This window comes from Salvelinus namaycush, chromosome 26, assembly GCF_016432855.1.
Source record: "Salvelinus namaycush isolate Seneca chromosome 26, SaNama_1.0, whole genome shotgun sequence".
Classification (NCBI taxonomy): domain Eukaryota; kingdom Metazoa; phylum Chordata; class Actinopteri; order Salmoniformes; family Salmonidae; genus Salvelinus; species Salvelinus namaycush.
In genome coordinates, this window is record NC_052332.1 from 14845174 (window position 1) to 14870261 (window position 25088).

General features: G+C 43.6%; 1 protein-coding gene across 1 annotated transcript in view; it reads left to right on the forward strand.

Moving 5' to 3' along the window:
* LOC120021376 (voltage-dependent N-type calcium channel subunit alpha-1B-like) overlaps positions 1–25088 on the forward strand; it is a 197040-nt gene that overhangs the window by 130435 nt on the left and 41517 nt on the right. Inside the window, exons 15-28 of the mRNA XM_038965119.1 lie at positions 3389–3461; positions 3741–3858; positions 4213–4280; positions 4389–4495; positions 8399–8461; positions 11735–12469; positions 12539–12738; positions 14062–14197; positions 14401–14530; positions 15342–15401; positions 15723–15829; positions 21621–21717; positions 22644–22804; positions 23430–23567. Coding sequence (XP_038821047.1) covers positions 3389–3461; positions 3741–3858; positions 4213–4280; positions 4389–4495; positions 8399–8461; positions 11735–12469; positions 12539–12738; positions 14062–14197; positions 14401–14530; positions 15342–15401; positions 15723–15829; positions 21621–21717; positions 22644–22804; positions 23430–23567 — 2193 coding nt within the window. The remainder of the gene's footprint in view (positions 1–3388; positions 3462–3740; positions 3859–4212; positions 4281–4388; positions 4496–8398; positions 8462–11734; positions 12470–12538; positions 12739–14061; positions 14198–14400; positions 14531–15341; positions 15402–15722; positions 15830–21620; positions 21718–22643; positions 22805–23429; positions 23568–25088) is intronic.

The following is a 25088-nucleotide window of genomic DNA, read 5'->3' on the forward strand; positions in this document are numbered from 1 at the left end:
CACCAAATCTCTGAACACATTTCTTTGGAATCACAGTTTTGAGAGAAATAAGTCACAGAGGGCTATTGTCACGCTCGTCGAAATGAATGGACCAAGGCGCAGCGTGCGTAGAGTTCCACATATTTTAATTAATCGAAACTCACCAAACAAAAATAATCCAGCACAAACGAAATGTGAAGCTAATGGCGTGCACACAGGCAACTAACCAAAAAAACAAGATCCCACTAACTAAAGGTGGAAAAAAGGCTGCCTAAGTATGATCCCCAGTCAGAGACAACGATAGACAGCTGCCTCTGATTGGGAACCATACCCGGCCAACAAAGAAATAGAAAAACTAGAATGCCCACCCAAATCACACCCGACCTAACCAAATAGAGAATTTAAAAGGCTCTCTAAGGTCAGGGCATGACAGCTATTGCAATAAACTACATAAGATATTTTTTCAGTTAATATCCATTATCGGCAGTTTTTCGAATTTTATACACTTTTTGGGGATTTAAAATTGGGATCCTTTGCTCCGGACAAGGGGATTTCTGGGCATAGAGCAGACATGGAAATTAATAATATTGAAAGTATTACAAATATTTTTCCTTATAAAATTCCCCTAAAAATACATTGAAGATCAAATAATGCAACAAAATCATTTATTTCACAAATAAAAATAGAGTTTCCCCGCCGGACAAGGATTGTCTCAGCTTTCAAGCATATCTGAGCTATTTTCCTGGTATTCTACACATTTTGTCATGATGCTGAGAGAAAATGTTGCACTTTCAAAGTACATTTCCTTTAGTTCTAAACATTTATTTTCTGGCTTATGATGTGTTCACATGCTATCTGGGGGGCCCGACCTCTGGGGGCACCCCAACCAAAAAACCTAAACGTAAAGATTGGGGCCCCCAAAGATCAAGGGCTCCTGCCTTGGGAGGCTACGGGAGTTTGTGCCTCGCAAGTGTCTTTCACTCACACCAGTGCGATCTCTACCAAAGCAATTTCTTAAGTGTACATTGCAAGTCTCTAGTAATACATTTATAATCACTCATTGGGGTTATCGTGTAACCTTGTCAGAATTTTCGAGCATTCAAAGGGTAAGGGGAAAGCACAACTCAGCATTGAGAAAGCCCATCCTGAATGCCCATCTCAAATGACACACATGCATCATATGTCGTATTCTACGCTCATAGACTATAATGCATATTTGGACATGCATATGACTGTATGTAGCGGCTTTTGCAAGTGCTAAGGTAAGTCAATCAACAGTGTTTTCATTGGAGCTATTGTTAAACCACTGACGGTACTGTTTGAAAAACAGTACTCCTATGAACATGTTTATCTTGTCTGACTCTGCACACATGTACTGTATAAAATGTAGACACATGATCAGTTGGTCACAGGGGATGGTCAGTGTTCTCCTGTGTTAACAGTGAATGATCATAGTGTCATAGGTAGCATGTATCTGTGCAATGGTGTTTCTTCTTGTTCTGTGGGATAACTATACATCCCTCCATTGTATCTTTATTTCATTCTCTCACTTCTTCACGTCTTCTTCAGTTTCGAGACTGCAGACTCAGGTTTTGTCAGGTTTGTTCCTCAAAAGGGAGGGAGTCATTTTAACATGGGGTTGGGGTTCTTGACGACTTGATAGAGGAACATTTCCTTTGTGTGTGTGGGATTGGTAAGGTCATGCAACTGACCTGGATAACATTATGAATGTGTTTGTTGCTACAATGAATCACAACATGTTTACACAAAGTTTATAATCAAATATAAAATCAAATCAGAGTTTATTTCTCACATGTACAGGATACAGCAGGTGTAAACAGTATAGTGAAATACATCCAATGTCTTCCTCAACAGGTTGGTTATACTAAGTCATATAAAGAAATACACACGAGAAATAATAAAGTACACATGAAAATAGAATAAATACACACGATACACTTTATATGACAAGGTCAGTATCAGTACCAATCAATGAAAGTGATACTGGTGTCAGTTGTGTAATCAGGGTTAAAGTGACAGCAGGATACAGTTTAAAATACTTGAGCGTGTTTCATTGCTAACAATCTATATTATTTATTTAATCAATTTAAAAGTATCTGTTTCAACCTCTATTCCACTGAGATTTGTATTGCTTGTTATGGAGAAGTTGGACCAGTCTTGTTTTGTGTAAGCTTGTGGTTATACATCAGTGGGTGCTTCAGAAGACATTGATACATGTATGTTGTATTATAGTTAATAGCTATAGTCACAGCTACTGACACACAGCAGAGGAAAACAGAACATAAAAATAAACTCCAAAACTACCTCTGATGCTCAGGTCTCTTCTACCTGTCCTCATTCTCTGGCTGCGTCCCAAATGGCACCCTATTCTCTTTATAGTGCAGTACTTTTGACCAGAGCCCTATGGACCAGGTCAAAAGTACAGCACTATAAAGGGAATGAGGTGCAATTTGGGACACAATCCCTGTCTGTTTCTCTGCACTATACCATGTAGATAGTTCAGGCGTCACATCAGGAGTGATGTGAAGGCTGGAGCTGTGGACTTGTGTGGCTCCCTCCCTGATGACTTGTGTTTCCTGTTGTTCCATGGCTCTGTATTATTTCATGACTGTCATATAAAACAACCTTCACAACCATCTCCTAGGCCAATCCTCACCTGAAGCCTTGGAACCTTGCACTGTGTTTGGGTCGAGGGGGGGGGGGGGGGGTGGACTGTGATGTACTGTAACAGTAAAAATAATGCCTGGGTCTTGAGCCCTCTGTGAGGTTTGTTTTCTTACTATGTGCACATAATACTGTCCTGTCATCTCCATAAAGAAATCACTGAAACAATGAAAGTAAAGGAAATCAATCATTGTTCAAAGCAGCGTTTCTCTATGACTGTTGTTGTAATGTGTGGGTATTTTGATGGAATCCTTTCCGTGCACAGAAAACATGTTTTGAAGCTTACAGTAGCCTACGGTGCACATGCTATGTGTATGTGTACTCAGACACAACATAGTGGAAAGCTGTTGTTGCGTTGAATTAGTTAGAGCAGGTTTTTTTCCAAAGAGTATGCCTGCCAGTTGATGTCAGTTGGCAGACGTTCAGTAATTCAGGGTTGTTGTAGCGTATCCAATGACTGCAGACGTCATTATAATAGCTCTATACACAACAACACATTGACCCAGTTTGTTTGATGATATTGCCTTGATTAAATTCCTATTTGATTTGTGTTTCACATACAGCACTGTGCTCTGTTGTCCCATTTCATCTGCTGTGACCACTAGGGTCACTACACTCCAACCTGGATGGAAGCCAATGTATCTGATTCTGAACGTCCTCTCTGTCATCTCTCAAGTCAGATGTCTTCAGTGTGACTTGATGTGTTCATTGTTCTTTCTCCAAGGTTTAATTTCGAAGAGGAGACGCCGACGACCAACTTCGATACCTTCCCGGCGGCCATTCTCACCGTCTTCCAGGTCTCTACTTCTGTCCTTTTATTTAACCAACTTTCCCTTTGGAGCTCTTGTTGGACTAGTTGAAAGAATTGTGTGTTGAACAAAGATAGTTTGTAATTAGTGGAATGTAGTGGTCTACTCTTTGTTCCTAAATTACTAATCTTTCTATTAGCCTGTGTTAGACTTTTGAAAGTCATAACGGCTGAACTTTTGATGCTGCAGTGTAACTCAATATTTTGTTAATTTATTATGAATTATGAATAATTTGCGTATTCTTCATCTCTCTATGATCAACGTCAGATTCTGACTGGCGAGGATTGGAATGCAGTAATGTATCATGGCATTGAGTCTCAGGGGGGCGTGCGGCGGGGAATGTTCTCCTCGGTCTACTTCATCGTCCTCACACTCTTTGGAAACTGTATCCTCTCTGATCCTAAGTCGTGCCATTGCATGGATATCAGAGATTTTATCTGAATGAAGCATTTATGGAGTGAAATAGAAATATCTCATGTCATGAAAAAACACTGGAGAGAAGTGCTGCAATGAGAGCTGTACATTTTGAACATTTATTTCTGGGGGGGCATGCTCCCGGACCCCCCTAGAAGGGTTCCCCCAGTGAATTCTGAGTTTGAGTGATACTGTAACCCTTTTTAATGGCATGCCATCTAGTCTGTTGCTGATGGTCAAAGTGTTTGGTTGCAATGTACCATGGCTTAGCTGTGAAAGCCACTACTGTTGTGTCAAGTTTTTCCCTGAGCTTAGTTCCAACCAGACACTCTCCTGAACGTCTTTTTGGCTATCGCCGTCGACAACCTCGCTAATGCACAGGAGCTCACCAAGGTAAGGCTGAGGAACGCAAGGAGCCATGTCCTACCCTGGGAACCTTTTCTGTTTTTTTCTGAATAAAATGACCGTTGGTTACCCATCCCTTCTGGTTTATTGGTCCAGGATGAGGAGAAGCAGGAGGAAGAAGCCAATAAGAAGCTGGCCCTGCAGAAGGCCATGGAGGTGAAGGAGGTCAGCCCCATGTCAGCAGCCAACATCTCCATCGCTGTGTAAGTCTAATGTTCCAGTCCCCCCTGCGCTCTCCAAACATGGTCTCTTCCTTCCGTGTTCCCTCCCATTCTGACATCAGCCTGTCGTTATACTGTGAAGAATCAGATATAGCTTGTTCTGCCCTTTGTCAATGTGCTGTTGATGTTGGTGTCTTGGCTCTGAACACTGTCTCTCAAAGTAGCTCTGTTGTGATATTGCCTCTGTCCATGTGTATTCTCCTAACTACATGATTGACGTGTCTACGGGGCGGAAGGTAGCTTATTGGTAAAGAGCGCTGGGTCAGTAACTGAAACATCGCTGGTTCAAATCCCGGAGCCGACTAGGTGAAAAATCTGTCTGTTAACCCTAACTGCTCCTGTAAGTCGCTCTGGATCAAAGTGTCTCCTAAATGACGAAACTGTAAACTTCTGTGTATATGTTTCTATCTACGTGTGTGCTTTGACTACGATCCTTCTCTTTCCCCCGTCTATGGCAATATCCCCCAATTGCGTTGTAATGTTGGTCATGATTGCCTTACAGAACTGGGAGCCCCTCTGTTATCCTCCTCCCATACTGAGGTGGAAGAGGTGACACAGACAATGTCTCAATTGGCACCCTATTCCCTATATGTGCCATGTAGTATACATCACCAATTAGATATTGACAGGAGTGGATGCTTGATCTGAAACTGATCTCCAATCAGCATTCGTTTCCTCGGCCTTTCGCTCTCATTTAGTGAACATCGATATGACTGAGTCATCTACTAGAGTCTGATGGAGTCAGTCAGAACATTGTCAACATCAACAATCTCCTATAACCTAGTTATTGTATCTAACCACACAGCCATGCCCTCTCACCACTGGTATTGGCTTTAGGACTAATTCATCACTTGGCATTAAGGATGCCATTATGCATTAGGTAAGAGATGAGCTTGGCCCTCTATTGATAACATAATGAATATTGACAAAACATTTTGACGGTCAATAAGTCATTGGTTTGTACATGGCCATGCATCAGTAATGTCAGTCTCAGCCCAGGTGGGACACATGGTTTATTAGATGGATATGACATGGCCTCTGTGTCCTGACTGTGACCACAATGACCAGGGCACATATTGATGCAGACCCTCAGAGCAGGAATGCTGATCAGTTTTGTCTTTAAGATCATAATGGATAAGATTATATGGATAGGAGGGACCTGATCCTCGATCAGCACTCCTACTCGGAGACACATTGTGGATACGGGCCCAGGTCAGAATGGTGGTTAGTTTAAGAAACTAAATCATTAAAAATAATTAATAATTTATCTCTCAATGACAGATGAGCATCTGACCAAATTAACTTCTAATTGGTCCCAATCCCGGATCCGGGAGCACCCTCATCAGTAAAAAAGCTGACTAGCATAGCCTAGCATAGCGCCACAAGTAAATACTAGCATCTAAATATCATGAAATCACAAGTCCAAGACACCAGATGAAAGATACACATCTTGTGAATCCAGCCAATATTTCAGATTTTTTAAGTGTTTTACAGCGAAAACACAATTTAGCATTATATTAGCTTACTACAATAGCCAACCACACAGCAGCATTGATTCATGCACGTTAGCGATAGCGAATAAACCAGCAAAAGATATAAAAATTTTCACTAACCTTCTCAAAACTTCATCAGATGACAGTCCTATAACATCATATTACACAATACATATATTGTTTGTTCGAAAATGTGCATATTTAGCGGCACAAATCGTGGTTATACAATGAGAATAGCAGCCAAGCTGCAAACAAAATGTCGGGAGAAATCTTGGGAGAGGCACCTAATCTAATCAATAACTAATCATAAACTTGACTAAAAAATACAGGTTGGACAGCAAATGAAAGATACATTAGTTCTTAATGCAACCGCTGTGTTAGATTTTTAAAATTAACGTTACTACGATATACAGCGTGCGTTAAAGTGAGACCGCACCGAAATTAATGCCGGAATAGTAGTTTAACATTTTTCAACAGAACAACGAATTAACATCATAAATAGTTCTTACTATTTGATGAGCTTCCATCAGAATCTTGTGCAAGTTGTCCTTTGTCCAGAAGAATCGTTGCTCGGTTGTAGATTGTCGTCTTCAACTTTGGAATTAGCAGTAAACATTAGCCATGTGGCGAAGACGTGCCCAACTCACTATAACGCAGCACAAATGAAATACCGAAAATCGCAATATACTGATATAAACTGATATAACTCGGTTTAAAATAACTACATTATGATGTTTTTAACACCTATATCGAATAAAATCAGAGCCGGATATATCTAAAGCCTATAACGAGAGCTTTTCAGAATGCAATCCTGAGGTCTGTCTTGCGTCATGATGAACGTTGAAAAGAGTGCACACCCGGTTCCAAGAGCTTTTATACGGCCTCAGATCTACCTAGACACACCATTCCAATTCTCACTGTTTACTGACATCTAGGGGAAGGCGTATGCAGTGCATATGTCGACCCATAGATTACATGGAAATTTATAAACTGACCCTGGAACAGAGCCCCCGATTTGAGATTTTTCAGTTCCTGACAGGAAGTTTGCTGCAAAATGAGTTCTGTTTTACTCACAGATATAATTCAAACGGTTTTAGAAACTAGAGAGTGTTTTCTATCCAATATTAATAATAATATGCATATTGTACGAGCAAGAATTGAGTACGAGGCAGTTTAATTTGGGAACGATTTTTTTTACAAAGTCGAAATGGCGCCCCCTATTGAGAACAGATTTTAGTTCTAGGTAAACCGAGAATAATAATAAATAAGCACATTTAGATTGACAGTAGCCTACTGTATAAATCCTGATGATTAATTTTGAAGATGCATTTGCCATTATATACTGTAGCAGATTACATTAAGTATCAGATTACATACTGTAACAGACTACATACTGTATCAGATTACATACTGTATCAGACTACATACTGTATCAGAAAACATACTGTATCAGATAACATACTGTATCAGAAAACATACTGTATCAGATAACATACTGTATCAGATTACATACTGTATCAGATAACATACTGTATCAGATTACATACTGTATCCGATTACATACTGTATCCGAAAACATACTGAAACAGACTACATACTGTAACAGATTACATTCTGTAGCAGATTGCATTATCTTCATTTAGATTTTTGTAAAGTAGAATGATTAAACCTTAACGTTGTTCATTTGTTAGTCTATTTCAAAGCTGTGTTGATACGGGCCATTTCTGAGAGAATGTTTTATTTTAGATATCTGCATAATGTGCAATTTTACTAAGCTTTTTACTCTTGATGAAGTGAATGCATAAACACATGTTATTCAAAAAAGCAATCATGATGTTTTTAATGAAGACCATTGTCTGTTTGATTGAAAAGTTCACTCTAACATTTGAAAGGCTTTGTAAACCCATTGTGTATTCAACTTTGTAAATCCACTTTGATGCCATTTCTCTCATTACGTTGACTTGTGTTATTTCTTCAGAATGTTTTCAATTTTAAGTCTTTGGTAACACTTCAGTGAAGGGGTTTAGTATCTATTTTTAATATTTGAACCCAATATCTGCTTCTATTCCACCCCTGGTAGTCACTTGACCGCAGTATGTAACAATGTGTGGTGTACAGTACTACGTGTACAGTACTACAACGTAGGGTATTACAGGACTACAAACTATCTATACTGTATAGTGTACACTACTCCCACTGCTGAAGTGTTAACCACTACTGTAGTTGTAGCTCTGTTAGACTAGTCCTTTATGGTCGTGGAGGGGACAGGTGGACAGACAGACACTTTAGGGAGGAGTTTGACTGACGTCCACCTCTCCCCGCCACATCCTTTTGGCTTGTCTTATCCTTTCTCTCATTTATTTGTCTTTTTGTTTTATTTCTGCATGTGCAGTTTTGTAAAGCAAAATCGAGATGTACTCTCTCGCAGCTCGTCCGTCTCCAGCGTACATTCACCGTGAGTTTTTGCTCTCTGTTAAAATATTCTCACCCCCTACTCTTCTCCTCCCCCATCTCCTCCCACAAACCTGCCTCCCTCTGCTCCCCCATTTGCCTTGCTCCTTCTCTTCTTTCCCCTCCTTCCAATTCTGACACCCCCTCTTCCTCACCCCATCCACTTCTCCATCTCTCCTTCAGCCTCATGCTCCACCTAGCTTTCCCAATCCGTCTATTCATCACTCTCTCCATGAGTCCTCCCAGTGTTGAGATATGCTTGAAACTGGAGAATCCACTGGTGGCTCACTGGTGGCTGTCACTATAGAGTGAGATTTAAAATAATGACACTTGTCATATTTGTTGAAGTTAAGGCAAAAGAGAGAGTGTGTATGTGCGTACGTACGTGCGCACGTGTGTGTGTGTAAACGCTTGTGTGTGTAATGCATGCGTGTAAATGCGTGTTTGTAAATGTGTGCATGTGTAAATGTGTGTGTGTATTTCTGAATATTGGATATGTAATTGTGCATAGCGCCAGGTTTCGTCTGCACTGTGTTGATGCCTGAAGTGATGAGAGTATAACCTGAGCTTTAGAGTGAATCATTTCTATATAAATATATAATGTCCTTGTGCTCAGTCAATTCCCCAGGCACTTTGGCAGTTTTACAGCTTATGTTTTTTTATGCCCCGGTTTCTCTTTTTCAACACACTATGAGTGAGGGCCAAACTATATAGTACAGTAGCCAAGTGGTAGTCTGCCATACTAGAATTGAATTGGTGACTTAGCCTTACCTGACACTTCGTTATCATTTGTTACCAATTAGTAACAACACCTATTTCTAAATGTTGTGGTGTGGTGCTGATGGTGCTAGTCTCTCTCTCTCTCTCTCTCTGTGTGTGTGTGTGTGTGTGTGTGTGTGTGTGTGTGTGTGTGTGTGTGTGTGTGTGTGTGTGTGTGTGTGTGTGTGTGTGTGTGTGTGCGAGAGAGAGAGAGTTTGCGTGTGTGAGAGAGAGAGTTTGTTTGTGTGAGAGAGAGTTTGTGTGTTTGTGTGTGTGAGAGCACATATTTCACTAACATGTCTGTTTCTGGCCGATATGTCTCTAATACTGTACTTGCCTATGCCTTGCATACTCTGTTTGCCTGTCTGTCTGTTGCTTGTTTGTATGTCTTACTATGCTTACTTTTGTCTGTTTTATCTACTCCCCCGCCCATCGAGTCTTGAGGTACAGGTGACACCAAGGGGGCAACTTTACTAGTCATACATACATACATAGGTCTGCATGTACATTCATACTGTACACACAGATTCATATAGTCAACCACATCTAAAAACACATCTACATAGAAAGCATCATTGAAATGATTGCTTAGGATCATGATTTGTTCATATCGTGATGATGCCATAGAAATCCTATTAGATTTCTAGAGGGGCTATGTCATAAACCCTCAACGTTCCTGAATGGCATGAACATGGCAGCCATTGTGGTGAGGGAGAAATCCAAAGCAGTTGAATTGGAATAAATGGCAGGAGAGGCACAGGGGATGTGTGCTTACTTAAGTAAGGCATCTGATATATCAGAAATTGTGTAATAGAATTGTCAAATAATTATAAAAACAGTTTACACAGGTTCTCTGTGTAAATAGCCTCTAAAATATATATGTTTGTTTTCTTTTAAAGCTGTGAGTGTTATAATATTATACAATATCAGTACTTTATTAATTTACAACTTGTCTAAGTCCTATAATCAACTGATGTCGGCAGGGGGCGGCAGGGTAGCTTAGTGGTTAGAGCGTTGGGCTAGTAACCGAAAGGTTGCAAGTTCAAATCCCCGAGCTGACAAGGTACAAATCTGTCGTTCTGCCCCTGAACAAGGCAGTTAACCCACTGTTCCTAGGCCGTCATTGAAAATAAGAGTTTGTTCTTAACTGACTTGCCTAGTTAAAAAAAAAAAAAAAAAAAAGGTTAAATGTAAGTCGCTCTGGATAAGAGCGTCTGCTAAATGACTTAAATGTAAATGTAATGTCAACCAGTGTTTGGCTGTGGGTTGACTGCATTGTTTGCATGGAATGTCGGCTGCAGGATATTGGCAGTTAATTACAAAAATGATTGGAATCATTCCACCTAAACTGGCTGGCTAGCTAACAAACATACTGTGCAGATAATCTTCAAATTCATTGTTTTACTCAATATCTTATCACAGCACTGGTTGGCCGCCGGCTTACCAACTCAATTACCAAAACCTTTTTTATCCTTAACAACAAGGTTCATGTCCATTCTTGTATTCAAATTCCACATTCTATGGATGTTACCATATCCCATGGCAGAAGGAACACAAAGGGTTACTTGAAATCTATAATTTCTCTCCCATCTCCACACTAACCACTAGATTTTGGCCTTGGTATTAAAGGAAAGATTCACCCATTTTGAATGTTATATTGTTTTTGTACATCTCTAAATGATGTTCTATCGATTCCCGGGGTTTTCAAGTGTATGTAAGCTATTGCCATTCAAGCATGCAGAAATACAGCCGGTATGATGAGTTTTGCATAATATGATGCTAAATGTATCACACTGGCTGTGACAATTAGCGTTTTTAAAGTTGTATATCTTGAAAACCTGATTGCTGACATGCACAACATTTTGGGACTGTGTCAACAGTGGACTACTGAAACAAATACCAAAAGATACGTTTTTGAGTGGATTATCCCTTTAAGGTTACTTAAAACCAGACCCACTTTTCCTGTTCTCTGTGTGTATTCAAGTGTTCCAGTCTGTCAGGCAAGATAGCTCACCTTTCAGAGAAATAAAGTAACTAGAAAGTCAACATGTGAGGTATTTTTGGATGCTGGTGGTAGGGGGTGGAGATGACAGCTTGCAGACCCATTATGCAGGTCAGTACTGGCTGCTCACAATACTGGAGAATTGTCATCCTTAACTGTTTCCCTCCATAGTAGTAACTCACATGAATCGATGAAGCAGGAAGCATACGCAAGGAGAAAATGACATCACTCATGCAACCCATCACATGTTCTCACATGCCTGTTAGGCCTCACAGAAAAGCATCACTATGGCAACCGTGGTCCCTCAGACATGGCCATGGCTGCATTCCAAATGGCACCCTATTCCAAAGTCGACTACTTTTGACCAGGGCTCTGGCCAAAAGTAGTGCACTATATAAGGCTTAGGGTGTCATTTCAGACGCAGCCCATTGTGCACCTGTAGAGGGTTTGGGTGAGCATGTTTAAACTTCACAAATTACAGGTTTCCCTCCCCTTCCCTGTCCATCCACCCTGCAGTAAGGAGCAGCAGAGAGCCAATAAGATGATGTCGGTGTGGGAGCAGCGCACCAACCAGCTGCGTCAAAACAACTTGAGGGCCAGCTCAGAGGCTCTGTTCAATGAGCTGGACCCAGAGGAACGACTGCGTGTCTCCTCCGCCCTCCACCTGCGCCCCGATATGAAGACCCACAACGACCGCCCCCTAGTGGTGGAGCCAGGCAATGGGGACAAACCACGACCCCCCAAGGAGGACAGAGATGGAGCAGACCCCCAGCAAGAGGGAGGAGACCCCCACAGCCCACAACTCCGCAAGCACCACCGTCACCGGGAGAGGAATGGGGAGAACGGGGAGAGCAGGCATCACACCCACCACAGCCGCAGTAGGGACCACTACCACCCAGACGGGCCCCGGCCCAAAGAAGGAAAGGTGGAGAGGAGCCATAGTCGAGAGGGGGGCCAGGGCCACAGGCACCATCACCAGGCTGGAACCCCGGAGGAAGGGGTGAACGGAGGGGCGGAGGAGAGGGAGCACCGCCACCACCACTCCCACAGACAGCCCCGAGAGGAGAACGGGGCCCTGGCTAACGGGGCCAGAGTGGAGAGGAAGGGCCGGGGGCACAAGGAGGGGAATGGAGAGGGGAACGGAGAGAGGAGGAGATACCGCTCCCACATGGTCAGGGCCCAGTCAACTCTGGATGGAGAGGAGTGCAGAGAGAATGGAAAGAGAGATGGAGACAGGGACCAGGGACACAGGTGAGTGACCAGCGCATTCTCAATGTGCTTTAGTGACCTCTTTTTACTATTGTCATGTCATCACCACAGAGCTTCACTGGACGCTCAAGGGGAGAGCCTGGCCACCAGCCCTGTGCAGCCTCCTGCAGGTCTGCAGGCCGGAGAGAAGCAAGAGGATGCAGACAACCAGAAGAACAGCCACAGAGCCAGCCAGGCAGGCCTCAACAGCAATACTGTCCACATCCCTGTCACCATCACCGCCCCGCCCAGAGAGACCACCATCATACCCAGTCAGTATCCCAGTCATTACCTCTGTCTGTACCCCAGTCAGTATCCCAATCTGTACTCCAGTCTGTACCCCAGTCTGTACCCCAGTCAGTACCCCCGTCAGTACCCTCGTCAGTACCCCAGTCAGTATCCCAGTAAGTACCCCAATCAGTACCCGTCAGTATCTATGTCAGTATCCCCGTCAGTAATCCAGTCAGTACCTCAGGCAATACCTCAGTCAGTACCCCAGTCAGTATCCCAGTCAGTATCCCAGTCTGTACCCCAGTCTGTACCCCCGGCAGTACCCCAGTCAGTACCCCAGTCTGTACCCCAGTCTGTACCCCAGTCTGTACCCCAGGCAGTATCCCAGTTTGTACCCCAGTCAGTACCCCAGTCAGTACCCCAGTCAGTACCCCAGTCAGTATCCCAGTCAGTATCCCAGTCAGTACCCCGTCAGTACCCCATCAGTATTCCAGTCTGTACCTCTGTCTGTAACTCAGTCTGTACCTCAGGCAGTACCTCAGTCTGTGCCCCAGGCAGTACCCCAGTCAGTACCTCAGTCTGTACCTCAGTCAGTACCTCAGTCAGTACCCCAGGCAGTATCCCAGTCTGTACCCCTGTCAGTACCCCGGTCTGTACCCCAGCCAGTATCCCCGTCAGTAATCCAGTCTGTACCTCAGTCGATACCTCAGTCAGTACCTCAGTCAGTACCTCAGTATGTACTCCAGTCTGTACCCCAGTCTGTACCTCAGTCTGTACCTCGGTCAGTACCCCCGTCAGTACCCCGGCAGTACCCCGGCAGTATTCCAGTCTGTACCCCAGTCTGTAACACAGTCGGTACCTCAGTCAGTACCTCAGTCAGTACCTCAGTCTGTACCCCAGGCAGTACCCCAGTCAGTACCTCAGTCAGTACCTCAGTCAGTACCTCAGTCTGTACCTCAGTCAGTACCTCTCTCAATACCTCAGTCAGTACCTCTCTCAATACCTCAGTCAGTACCCCCGTCTGTATCTCAGTCTGTATCTCAGTCTGTACCTCAGTCAGTACCTCTCTCAGTACCTCAGTCAGTACCCCAGTCTGTACCTCAGTCTGTATCTCAGTCAGTATCTCAGGCTGTACCTCAGTCAGTACCTCAGTCTGTACCTCAGGCTGTACCTCAGTCAGTACCTCAGTCTGTACCTCAGTCTGTACCTCAGTCTGTACCTCAGTCAGTACCCCAGTCAGTGCCACACTGTGTTATGCTCCTGTTAGGCATGGGCTGCAGGGGAAGCACTTCAGTCAATATCTCTCTTTCTCTTTCTCTTTCTCTCTCTTTCTCTCTCTCTCTCTCTCTCTCTCTATCTGATAGTGAATAACATAGACTGTGAGAGCCTCCCCCTGAACGAGGAGAAGAAGAACTTAGAGGAGGATGAGGAGGAGCTGAAGAATGGCCCCAAACACATTCTACCCTACAGCTCCATGTTTGTGTTCGGGCAGACCAACCCGTAAGTCAGGCCCTGAGACATCGAACCTGCTGGCTCTAATTGATCTTGCTCATATATGTGCAGTATAACAGTGATAGTTCTACCTATAAAGGCAGTAAGACTTTTTCTGCATTACTGTATTGAGTCCAACTCAGTGTTCTGTTAGCGTTTTGGGAGGGTATGTTGAGTGAACTCAGCAAGATGACCTGTGCTTTGATGTTCAGGGTGCGTCGGCTGTGTCACTACGTGGTGAACCTGCGTTACTTTGAGATGTGTATCCTGTCGGTCATCACCATGAGCAGCATAGCCCTGGCTGCTGAAGACCCTGTACAGGCCAATGCACCCCGCAATAACGTGAGTCCTGCAAGTGCACACACACAGGCCCGCACATGAGCGGGCACGCACACAGGCGGGCACACACACACACACACACTGGGCTGCTGGGTTTTTGGGTCCTTTACAAGTACAGAGGCCTGAGGAGCAGTCCCTACTAGCGCTAAAGGAATTTGGACTTAAATTGCCTCCAAATTCCACAACCCCCTCTGGTCCTCATTCCGACTGACTGACTAACTGACTGACTAGCTGATTCATTAGGCCTGATTGAGCTGACAGAAGCTTCTAGAATTTCTGTTAATATCACCTGACAGTTAGACTGTGTGAGAGTGCACAGTATTTCTGTAAAGTATTTTTGAGTTCATTTGGGTCTTCAAAAAGACAGGCTTAACTTATTAGCATTCTAGTGAAGGGCTCAGCTGGAATAAACATGAGCTGAGTGCTGCTAAGGCTATTGCCTGCTTTTTTGATTTAGATTTATTAGGATTCACATTAGTCGTTGCCGATGGCGACAGCTAGTCTTACAGGGGTCTGACACGTAACGGAAAAAGACATTACAGACCAAATATTTTACAATTTACATACGTTTCAAAACATGAACGTGTAGTGTGTCTGCATCTATCAGTTCCACATACGTGCCAGTACATACACACAGCAAGTAGATCACATGGGGGAGCGGTGTTGTGCCGCGAGGTCTTGCTTTATTTGTTTTCTGAAACCAGGTTTGCTGTTCACTTGCGCATTTGTGTCTTGGGGAAGAGTAAAGAAGACAGGCTGTGTGACTTCTGACAGACGGTTCAATCGTTTCTCACCGTCATATGTCCTCTTGCAGGTGCTCAAGTATCTGGACTATGTCTTCACGGGAGTGTTCACCTTTGAGATGGTGATTAAGGTGAGAGGTCAATGTCATGCTGGGGAACGTATTGCAAATGGACATTGGACAGTTTCCTCAGTTTGAATAGCATACACAGAGGTACTCTCTTAGGTTGCAGCTCAAAATAACTGCACTGCAACGCTGCCTCAAGTTGGAAGGGAGATGTCTGGTTCCTTTTTAAGTACTACATCCAATATCAGGGCTCTTTACTGGAGTGGTAACGTTCATCCCTTGGACACTTATACTGTTTCAGAGGGTGAGATTGCAAACTGTTAGTACTAGTAGTTTAATGTGGATCGTCTTCCCTGTATATTCTATCATCTTCGACTCTGTGTGTAGATGATAGACCTGGGACTGCTCCTCCATCCTGGTTCTTACTTCCGCGACCTGTGGAACATCCTGGACTTTATCGTGGTCAGTGGAGCTCTGGTGGCGTTCGCCTGCTCGTAAGTACACACTTTGACGTACTGTATGTTCCTCTGGCAGCTGTAGAAGGGCTTAAAGTGGCAATCTGTGATTCCGAAAACAACAGCGTCAGTCACCTCACCATTTGTTTTGGTAAACAGCTGAGGGACGGGGGCTGGAGAAATGTAACCTCTCAAATTCGAAGACGGAAACATGGATGCAAGGACTGTTTTAAAACTATAAAGTGTTTGTTTACAATTGGATTGTTTACAAACAATCGAGTAAAACAAGTTGATATTGTGGATTATGGTAGGGTAAGACAGTTGAACAAAGCTCATGAGACAGGGCTGGTGGCGCAGTGGTCCAAGGCACTGCATCGCAGTGCTAGCTGTGCCACCAGAGATTCTGGTGGCCCATGGGGCGGCGCACAATTGGCCCAGCGTCGTCCGGGTCAGGGAGGGTTTGGCCAGCAGGGATATCCTTGTCGCGCACTAGCGACTCCTGTGTCGGGCCGGGCGCAGTGCACGCTGACCAGGTCGCCAGGTGCATGGTGTTTCCTCCGACACATTGGTGCGGCTGGCTTCCGGGTTGGATGTGCATTGTATCAAGAAGCAGTGCGGCTAGGTTGGGTTGTGTTTCGGAGGATGCATGGCTCTCGACCTTCGCCTCTCCCGAGTCCATACGGGAGTTGCAGAGATGAGACAAGACTGTAACTACTACCAATTGGATACCATGAAATTGGGGAGAAAAAAGGGGTAATTTAAAAATAAAAATAATAATACAATTAAAAAAGCTCATGAGACATTTATAAGTTATATTCTTCAAGAATTAATGGCTATATATCATTAATGTACAGTATTATTACTGTTTCAAGGCCTGTTTCAGCCAACAGCACCTCTCCCCTCCCCTCAGCACGACAGATTCCCCCCTCACAGTCACTCACTGGCTCCCCCTGCTGGCGCACTTACAAATCAAATCAAACTTTATTTGTCACATGCGCCAAATAAAACGAGTATAGACCTTACCGTGAAATGCTTACTTACAAGCCCTTAACCAACAGTGCAGTCCAAGAAGAGTTAAGAAAATATTTACCAAATAAACTAAAGTAAAAAATTATAAAAAGTAACAAAATAAATTAACAATAACGAGGCTTTATACAGGGGGTACCAGTACCGAGTCAGTGTGCAGCGGTACAGGTTAGTTGAGGTAACTTGTACATGTAGGTAGGGGTGAAGTGACTATGCATAGATATTAAACAGAGAGTAGCAGCAGTGTACAAAACAAATGGAGGGGGGTTCAATGTAAATAGTCCGGTGGCCATTTGATTAACAAACATGCCTGTGTTAAAGTCTCTCACTCAAGGCCCAAAAGATTCCCCCAAACATTCTCCAAAGCCAACCTCTCTGTACACCTCTCAGGGGCTCCAAACTCCATTGCCTGTGATTATTGTGTCTCTTCTCTTAGCCTATCATAACCCCCTCCTATCGCGTGTGATTTGAGCAATGAGCGTGAGGTTGATCTGGGGAGAGGGGCACCGTGGGTTCCTCATAGTGCTAATGTACAGCTGTTCCTCTCTCCCTCCCTGGGGAACTGAGACGGAAAGTCATCAGGTGCTTCTATGGCAAGTAACACACACACACACACACACACACACACACACACACACACACACACACACACACACACACACACACACACACACACACACACACACACACACACACACACACACACACACACAAAGACAATATAGGAAGGTGAAAACCAGTCTTTTCAAGCATGCCGACCAGCCATCTGCGTCTCTGGAGTAAAAGGAAATGGTGTTTTCTCTGCCAGCTCCTTCAGTTGTTTTACACCCAGTGGTGTCACGATGGGGCTAATGTGTAATAACCTCTGAAGTAGCAAATTGTACCACATCTGTATTGCTGTTGTTTATCTTCTCAATCCTTCTAGCCTCTTCTCTCTTTTTTTCCGGGCAGTAGCCTACTGTGTTTTGATGGGTTCCTCTGTGGTTTTCTGTGTCGCTGACTCTGTCTCTTTCCCCTTTCTTTCAAACTGTCCCTCTGTCTTTCTCTTTTGTGGCTTGGATTGCTTTCAGGAGCTTCATGGGGTAATGCCTTTGTGATTGCCTGCTTTCTTGCCTGTCCCTGTCTGTGGCGTCTTTCTTGCCCGGTTACTTGTCTGTCTGTCTTTCACTGCCTGTCCAGTGTATACTGTAGGTATGTAGCGTAGCATGACTGTAGCCAGAAGCCTCACTCTCATTGCTCAGTCCATTTGCTTAACTAGCCTATATATCTATAGATTCACAGTCATTATATTACTGTATATTGTTCTGTTTATTTGCATATGTTCATTGATTTACTCTCCCATTTAAAATTCACACGCTCATCATTGAAAGGATATTTTTGCATGGAACAGTAGGTGCGTTTGAGATGTGTGTGCGGTCACTGTATGTGTGTGTGTGAATGGCTGTCTATATGTTCATACATCCAAGTGTGTGTGTGTGTGTGTGTGTGTGTGTGTGTGTGTGTGTGTGTGTGTGTGTGTGTGTGTGTGTGTGTGTGTGTGTGTGTGTGTGTGTGTGTGTGTGTGTGTGTGTGTGTGTGTGTGTGCTTGTGCATGGTAGTTGTTGTCCCATAATGCTGGCTCAGTATGGTATATATGTGTTCCTCTCCTGGTACTGTGGAATGCTGGGTAGCTGATAGGGAGGTTATCTGGATGATATACTTTCTCTCCCTAGCCTCCATCTCTGAGCTGCTCACTTCCCTGGCAGACAGACAGAGGGATAGATGGCACTCTCAGATGTGTCTTTTGTCGAACGTCATGTCTTCTCTTCCTTGATGCCATCTCACTGTAAAATCTCCTGTCAGAAAAAAATAATAATCCCAAATGGCACCCTATTCCCTATATAGTGCACTTATTTTGAAAAGGTCCCATATGGCTCTGGTCAAAGGTAGTGCACTATGTATGGTTTAATTTAGGACGCATCCTGGGTCTTCTTGTCAGAAACAGAAGATAGACAGCCAAAACCCCCTACAGCTGTCATTTTCAGATCAGTCTGAAGGTTTCTTCTCTTTTTTGCTCTTGACTTGAAGTGAGTTAAATGCTTCCGTTTGCTTGTCATTATTTGTCTCTTACTGATGTGTTTCAATGTTCAGTATTACGTCTTAAAGCTAACTAGCTCCAGCCACTATATCGCCTCCTCTCTTCAACAGCGTTATTAATACTGTCTTAAAGTGGCTTAAAGTGTTTATTTTTCTTAGTGTTTCTGTATATTTCTGCCTTTTTCTTTGTCTTCATGAAGCAGCCATAATTTCTGTGCTTTCCGTTTGTTCTATGTGGCTTTGTGACGTGTTTGTGTGTGTTCTGTTTATTATTGTTTTCTCTTCATCAGATCGCAACAAAGTGTGGCCAGGTGGGGACCAACACTCTCTCTTATTGACCCCTGACCCCAAAGCCCCATCCTCCCAAAACCTTCCCCATCAACCTCCCCCATCGCGTTCCAATGCTCTCACTCTCTGTCCTGCACTGGGCAGGATACCCGTCCCCCCCTCTTACCCTCTCTGTGAACCAAGACTCTTCCCAATAGCTTTCAGAAGACAATCACTAATCATATTAAACTCCGTCTCTTGTTGCCATTGTGTGCCAACATGCTAAAGTAAAGAACGGTTATACAACGCCAACATACCCAAGATTTACAGTAAATCAAGTCAATATTAACAAACGGTGTCATCAGAAAGTCACATTTCACATACACACATCCTTACCTCATCAGCATCATCATAAATAGCGAAAGAATTAGTGAGAAGGCCAGATCAGGGAGGGTGAATGTTGTTTCCCCTTCTTGTTTGGCCTTGGGTGGAAACAACAGAAAGAGCAGAAGGTTGGGAATAATACCCACTGAGAGGCAGATGATTGGAAGACAGATACCCCCATCCGTAAACAGGAACTGCTGCGCGCTCTCTTTCGGAAAGGGGCAGCTGAGAACGCTGTAGTCACAGTGACCGAGGATAATCAGGGATGATCTGAGCTACTTTGATGTGAACACACACACACATCCATCCTTTCAGCCCACGGCTCTTCTGAACGCTATTGGGGTACGGTTCACTCGCCATCTAGACGTGTTGAGACCCTGGACTGATGCTGGCGGGGGTTGACTTACCAGATTGCATGCCAGGGTAACCAGGTCTTCAGAGCATGACTGTTGCATGCCAGTGTATTAGACCTAAAGCTCCCATTGGATAAGAAAAAGTCAACACGCTCAATCTGTGTGGAACCATGCTTCTGTTTCTTTTCTCTTTACTGAGGTATATTTTGTCCACGGAATTCAAATAGACTAAGTCATTATTGCCTCGGTCCTCACTTGAGATATGTGCATGTACTGTATAGCTCCAGCTGATCTGCCAATCTTCCGACTGATGTCAGTGTGTGATTTATTCAAAGGTGTGAGGTGTGTACTTTAGTTCAGTATGTATCTCAAGTCATGATTCCAAACTGTATAGTGGAATACATTGCACGGCGAGAGGGCGGAAAGAAGGCGCCAGCAGAGTCATGGACAGGTTACACATTTCTCCTTTTTTTGAGTCTCTCAGTCCCCTTTGACCCCCCCCCCCCCCCCCCGGTGTGAGCGGAGAGAGAGGAGGGGGAAAGGGAATTAGGGGGGAGAGATGGACCCTAGAGAGCTCTCTACAGATGAGTGCGGTGCCCCAGGGCTTATCAACCTGCTGAGGAGATGTGACCGGACACACACACCAACAAACACGCTCACACACACGCATACACGAATACATTCAGAAGAATGTAAACTCATAATAAACACACACAAGGAAGGCCACACAAAGAAGCACGTAAACATAAAGCTCACGTAAATACTTAATAAAATTTCTGGTTTTCCCTCCTGAGTTTTTCCTGAATGTGGTTCTTTTCGAGACTCAATGTACAGAATCAATGTACAGAATGTATGTTGAGAGTATGGACATTATGTATTGATATTTGTTGCTTAGCCTGCTGCATGCATTTTTACTAAACAGTACATTTTAAATAGTGTGTAGGACGATTAGTACACAGTATGTAGTTTTAGTAAGTAGAAGTCAAGACAGATTCCGGACACGGCCGGTGTCGGTAGATTACTGTATTGACTCCACATTCACTGTCATTGACCAATGTCCTTCTGGCTCCTGAGGACAGTACGGTATATCGTCGCTAACAGGTTCTAAATCATTGCTATTTAACCCACCACTGTAGCAAGCACAGCTCCAATGGCTAGGACAGCACTGGTTCCTGCAAAGAAGCGTGTCCCTGATCAGGACTTGCTTCTTTGTGTCTTTTTCTACAACTGTGTATGTCTGTGTTATTCCACAGAAATACCAGTGGATAGTGGATCGTAGTCCTTCGTCCTGTTATGTGATTGTTCCCTGGATAGAAACCCTTTGAATTGCTCTTGAAATGTGATTTACTGTCCTACCCTGTGTTGCTAGGTACAGTATGTTTCTGTAGAATAAGCCCTCTACTCACATGCATGTAATTTACTAACTACTGTACTCTACTGTACTCTACTGTGCTCTACTGTACTCTACTAACCACTGAGTATACCTCACTACAACCTGCGGGGATGGAAGGACATTTGATACATGTGTGCCTTAAAGAGAATGAGTGAAGAGAGAGATATTACTAAATATTGTGTGTGTGGGTGTGTGTGTGCGTGCGTGTGTGTGCGTGCGTGTGTTTGCGTGTGTGTGTGCGACAGAACAGAAGGTAAGGTAGTGGTGAGAGCCTGTGGTCCACAGCAGAATCTTCTCCTTCATTCACTAACTGTGGGCTTGCTCTGTGCAGAGGAACTAAAGGCAAGGACATCAACACCATCAAGTCCCTCAGGGTGCTGCGAGTCCTGAGGCCCCTGAAGACCATTAAACGACTGCCCAAGCTCAAGGTGACTACATCTGCCACCCGTCACCTCCTCTCTGGCAGAGCAGAGAAGCCGCTTCCATGACCGGTTGACACGTTGCACACACCCACAAACACGCACACACGCATACAAACGCTGCAGCGGCAGACGGTGGATTCCCGAACTCGCAAGTGATTGTATGAGAGATAAGTTAATGGGAGAGGATGGCGTGAAGTCATGACTGATATCCCCAGTGTCTATCTTCATATACCAGTTTATCATCCTCCACCCGGCGACTGTTTTTATGTGACAAATGAGAAAAATGCAAATCCGTCTCACTCTCATCAGGACCCCAGCTCCAGCTCTGATATTGTCTGAACCAGACTAGACCAAAGTAATTGATGTGTGGAAAGGTAGTTGATCAGACAAAGGTCATGGATCGAACCAAAGACCGCAGCAAATCCTATGAATTGAATTGATGGGTGATTGAGATGATTGAGATTGATCAGTGTTGGCAGGGAGATAAGCCCACTACTCTCTAGCTCTGGTCCAGGGCATTACGTGCCGCTTGCTGATGCTGAAGGCTCAGTGTTGAAGGCTCAGTGCTGAAGGCTCAGTGCTGAAGGCTCAGTGCTGAAGGCTCAGCATCAGCAAGCTGCACATAATGCCCTGGACCAGAGCTAACCACTCTCATACAGTTAGATACTTGGACAGTGGCATTTGTGACAGGTTGGTGGAAATACCTTACGTCGCAGAGCAGCTCTGTGAGTTACTGTCTTATTCATCCCCAGCTGATACATATTCATTGGGCTGATTGCATACCTGCCTTGACATCAAACCGCAAACCGAGTCAGCAAACCGCAAACTGATCAAGAGTGCTGTGAAGGGACTGTGTGTGTGTGTGCGGCCGGGTGTTTACATGCATGTCAATGTGAGTTTGAGTGATTGTGTGTGTTTGTCTTCCCCTTCAGGCTGTGTTTGACTGCGTGGTCAACTCTCTGAAGAACGTGCTCAACATCCTCATTGTCTACATGCTCTTCATGTTCATCTTCGCTGTGATCGCTGTGCAGCTGTTCAAGGGCAAGTTCTTCTACTGCACCGACGAGTCTAAAAGTCTGGAGAAGGACTGCAGGTACATTACAGACACTCTTACAGTACTGACACGGACTGGTATTGGATATGAACCCTTGCTAAATAGATACAGTACCAGTCAAAAGTTTGGACACAACTACTCATTCCAGGGTTTTTCTTGATTTGTACCATTTTCTACATTGTAGAATAATAGTGAAGACGTCAAAACTATGAAATAACACATATGGAACCATGTAGTAGAAAGAGATTCAAGGCATACCTGTTAATTGAAATGCATTCCAGGTGACTATCTCGTGAAGCTGGTTGAGAGAATGCCAAGCATGTGCAAAGCTGTCATCAAGGCAAAGGGTGGCTACTTTGAAGATCCTCAACTAGAAAAAATATTTAGAGTAGTAACCACTTTTTTGGTTACTACATGATTCCATGTGTTATTTCATAGTTTTGATGTCTTTACTATTATTCTACAGTGTAGAAAATAGTAAAAATAAAGAAAAAAGAAACTTTTGACTGGTACTGTAGCTTGAGCCAATTCACCTACAATATTCTAATACACTATTGTGCTATTCTCTCTTTTTTGCTTTCTCTCTCTCTCTCTCTCTTCTCTCTTTCTCCTTTCTCTCGCTTTCTTTTTCTCTCCCTCCCTCCCTCTCTCCGTCATTCATCAGGGGTAAGTTTCTGGACTATGACCGTGATGACGTGGCTGCCCAGGATCGTGAGTGGAGAAAGTACGAGTTCCATTATGATAACGTGCTGTGGGCCTTCCTCACCCTCTTCACCGTCTCCACCGGGGAGGGCTGGCCAATGTGAGTAGCCCATGCCTCACACCAGCCAATAAGCTGCAGAGAGTGGCTCAGGCCAGCCAATTACTGGAAAGAACCCAGTCACATAATCACAGGCTAGCCAATCACCTACACATCACCTACTCACATAACCACAGGGTAGCCAGTCAGCTTCCCGGGCAGACGAGAGGGTTCCAACGGGGTCCATCAACCCCTATTGAACGTACAGAGTGTCCTTTACAAGACGAGAGGGTTCCAACGGGGTCCATCAACCCCTATTGAACGTACAGAGTGTCCTTTACAAAGACGAGCATCCCATTTGACATCCATTTCAAAGGCCAAAGTGCCAATGATATGGGTGAAATAAATGCTCTCAGAGGGAAGCTAGGTGGGGGGAGCTCCAGTGGGAGGTGGGTGTATATATGTGTGTATGTATGTGTGTGTGTGTGTGTGTATGTGTGTGTTTCTGATTGTGTGCATGCTTGCATTGAGTTAATGTTCAGGAGGAGACAGCGCTAGTCAGAGATACAGTATGTCCCTCATCATTACCCTGATTTATATGGCATGTAGAATCTTCACGGTGTTGGAGTGTCTTATGTGCTCTCCTCAGCTAGTCAGTCATTTTTCATCGCTCTCTCTCTCCCCCTCTGTCGTTCTCTCTTTCTCTTTCCACATCATTAATCCCAAGTAATAATGCAGGGCTACACGGTATAAGTTATGTAAAATGAGTTAACTAGCTGTTGGATTGATCCTTAAATCAAAATGGCTCTATTCCCTGTAACCCAGCGACTAGGGCTTGAGAAGGAATAGCACATCTCTTCACTGTAAACCCCATTACTCAAAACCTTTGTGGAAACCCGTTGCACTACAATATCAGAGTACAGGTACAGACATTCTGTAACTCAATATGTTTTAGTTACATAAACATGTCACATAATCAATATTTTCAAGCTGTTGCTACTTAATAGATATATCTTCTAAACTTCATATTTTTTGGTGCAATAAGTGCGTTTCTTCATGTTGTTCATTACTACAAAGAAAGATCTTCTAAATTACCAAAATGTAAATGTAAAAATGTACAGTTTCAAAGCATGCTGGGTATTATTCTAAAGAGCTCCTCCCCCAAACAAGACAAACTGTTTGACCAAACAAAATACATTTCAAATAAATAGAACTTTAAAATATATTTTTTTATATAATTTACTTGAAAAACATCATACATTTTTAATGATGAAAAATATATAATGTAAACAATTACTTAACTAACCTTTGCCTAAACAAATTATACTTTATATGTGATATTACCAACAATTTTTTTTTGCTTGAACTCAAAACAGATCAAATGTTGAGAGAAAAATGTAATAATTGTACTTACTAAGAATTTTGAGCAAATGTTTAAAAAAAAAACTGAAATACCTTATTTACATAAGTATTTAGACCCTTTGCTATGAGACTCAAAATTGACATGATTTGGAAAGGCACACACCTGTCTATGTAAGGTCCCACAGTTGACAGTGCATGTCAGAGCAAAAACCAAGCCATGAG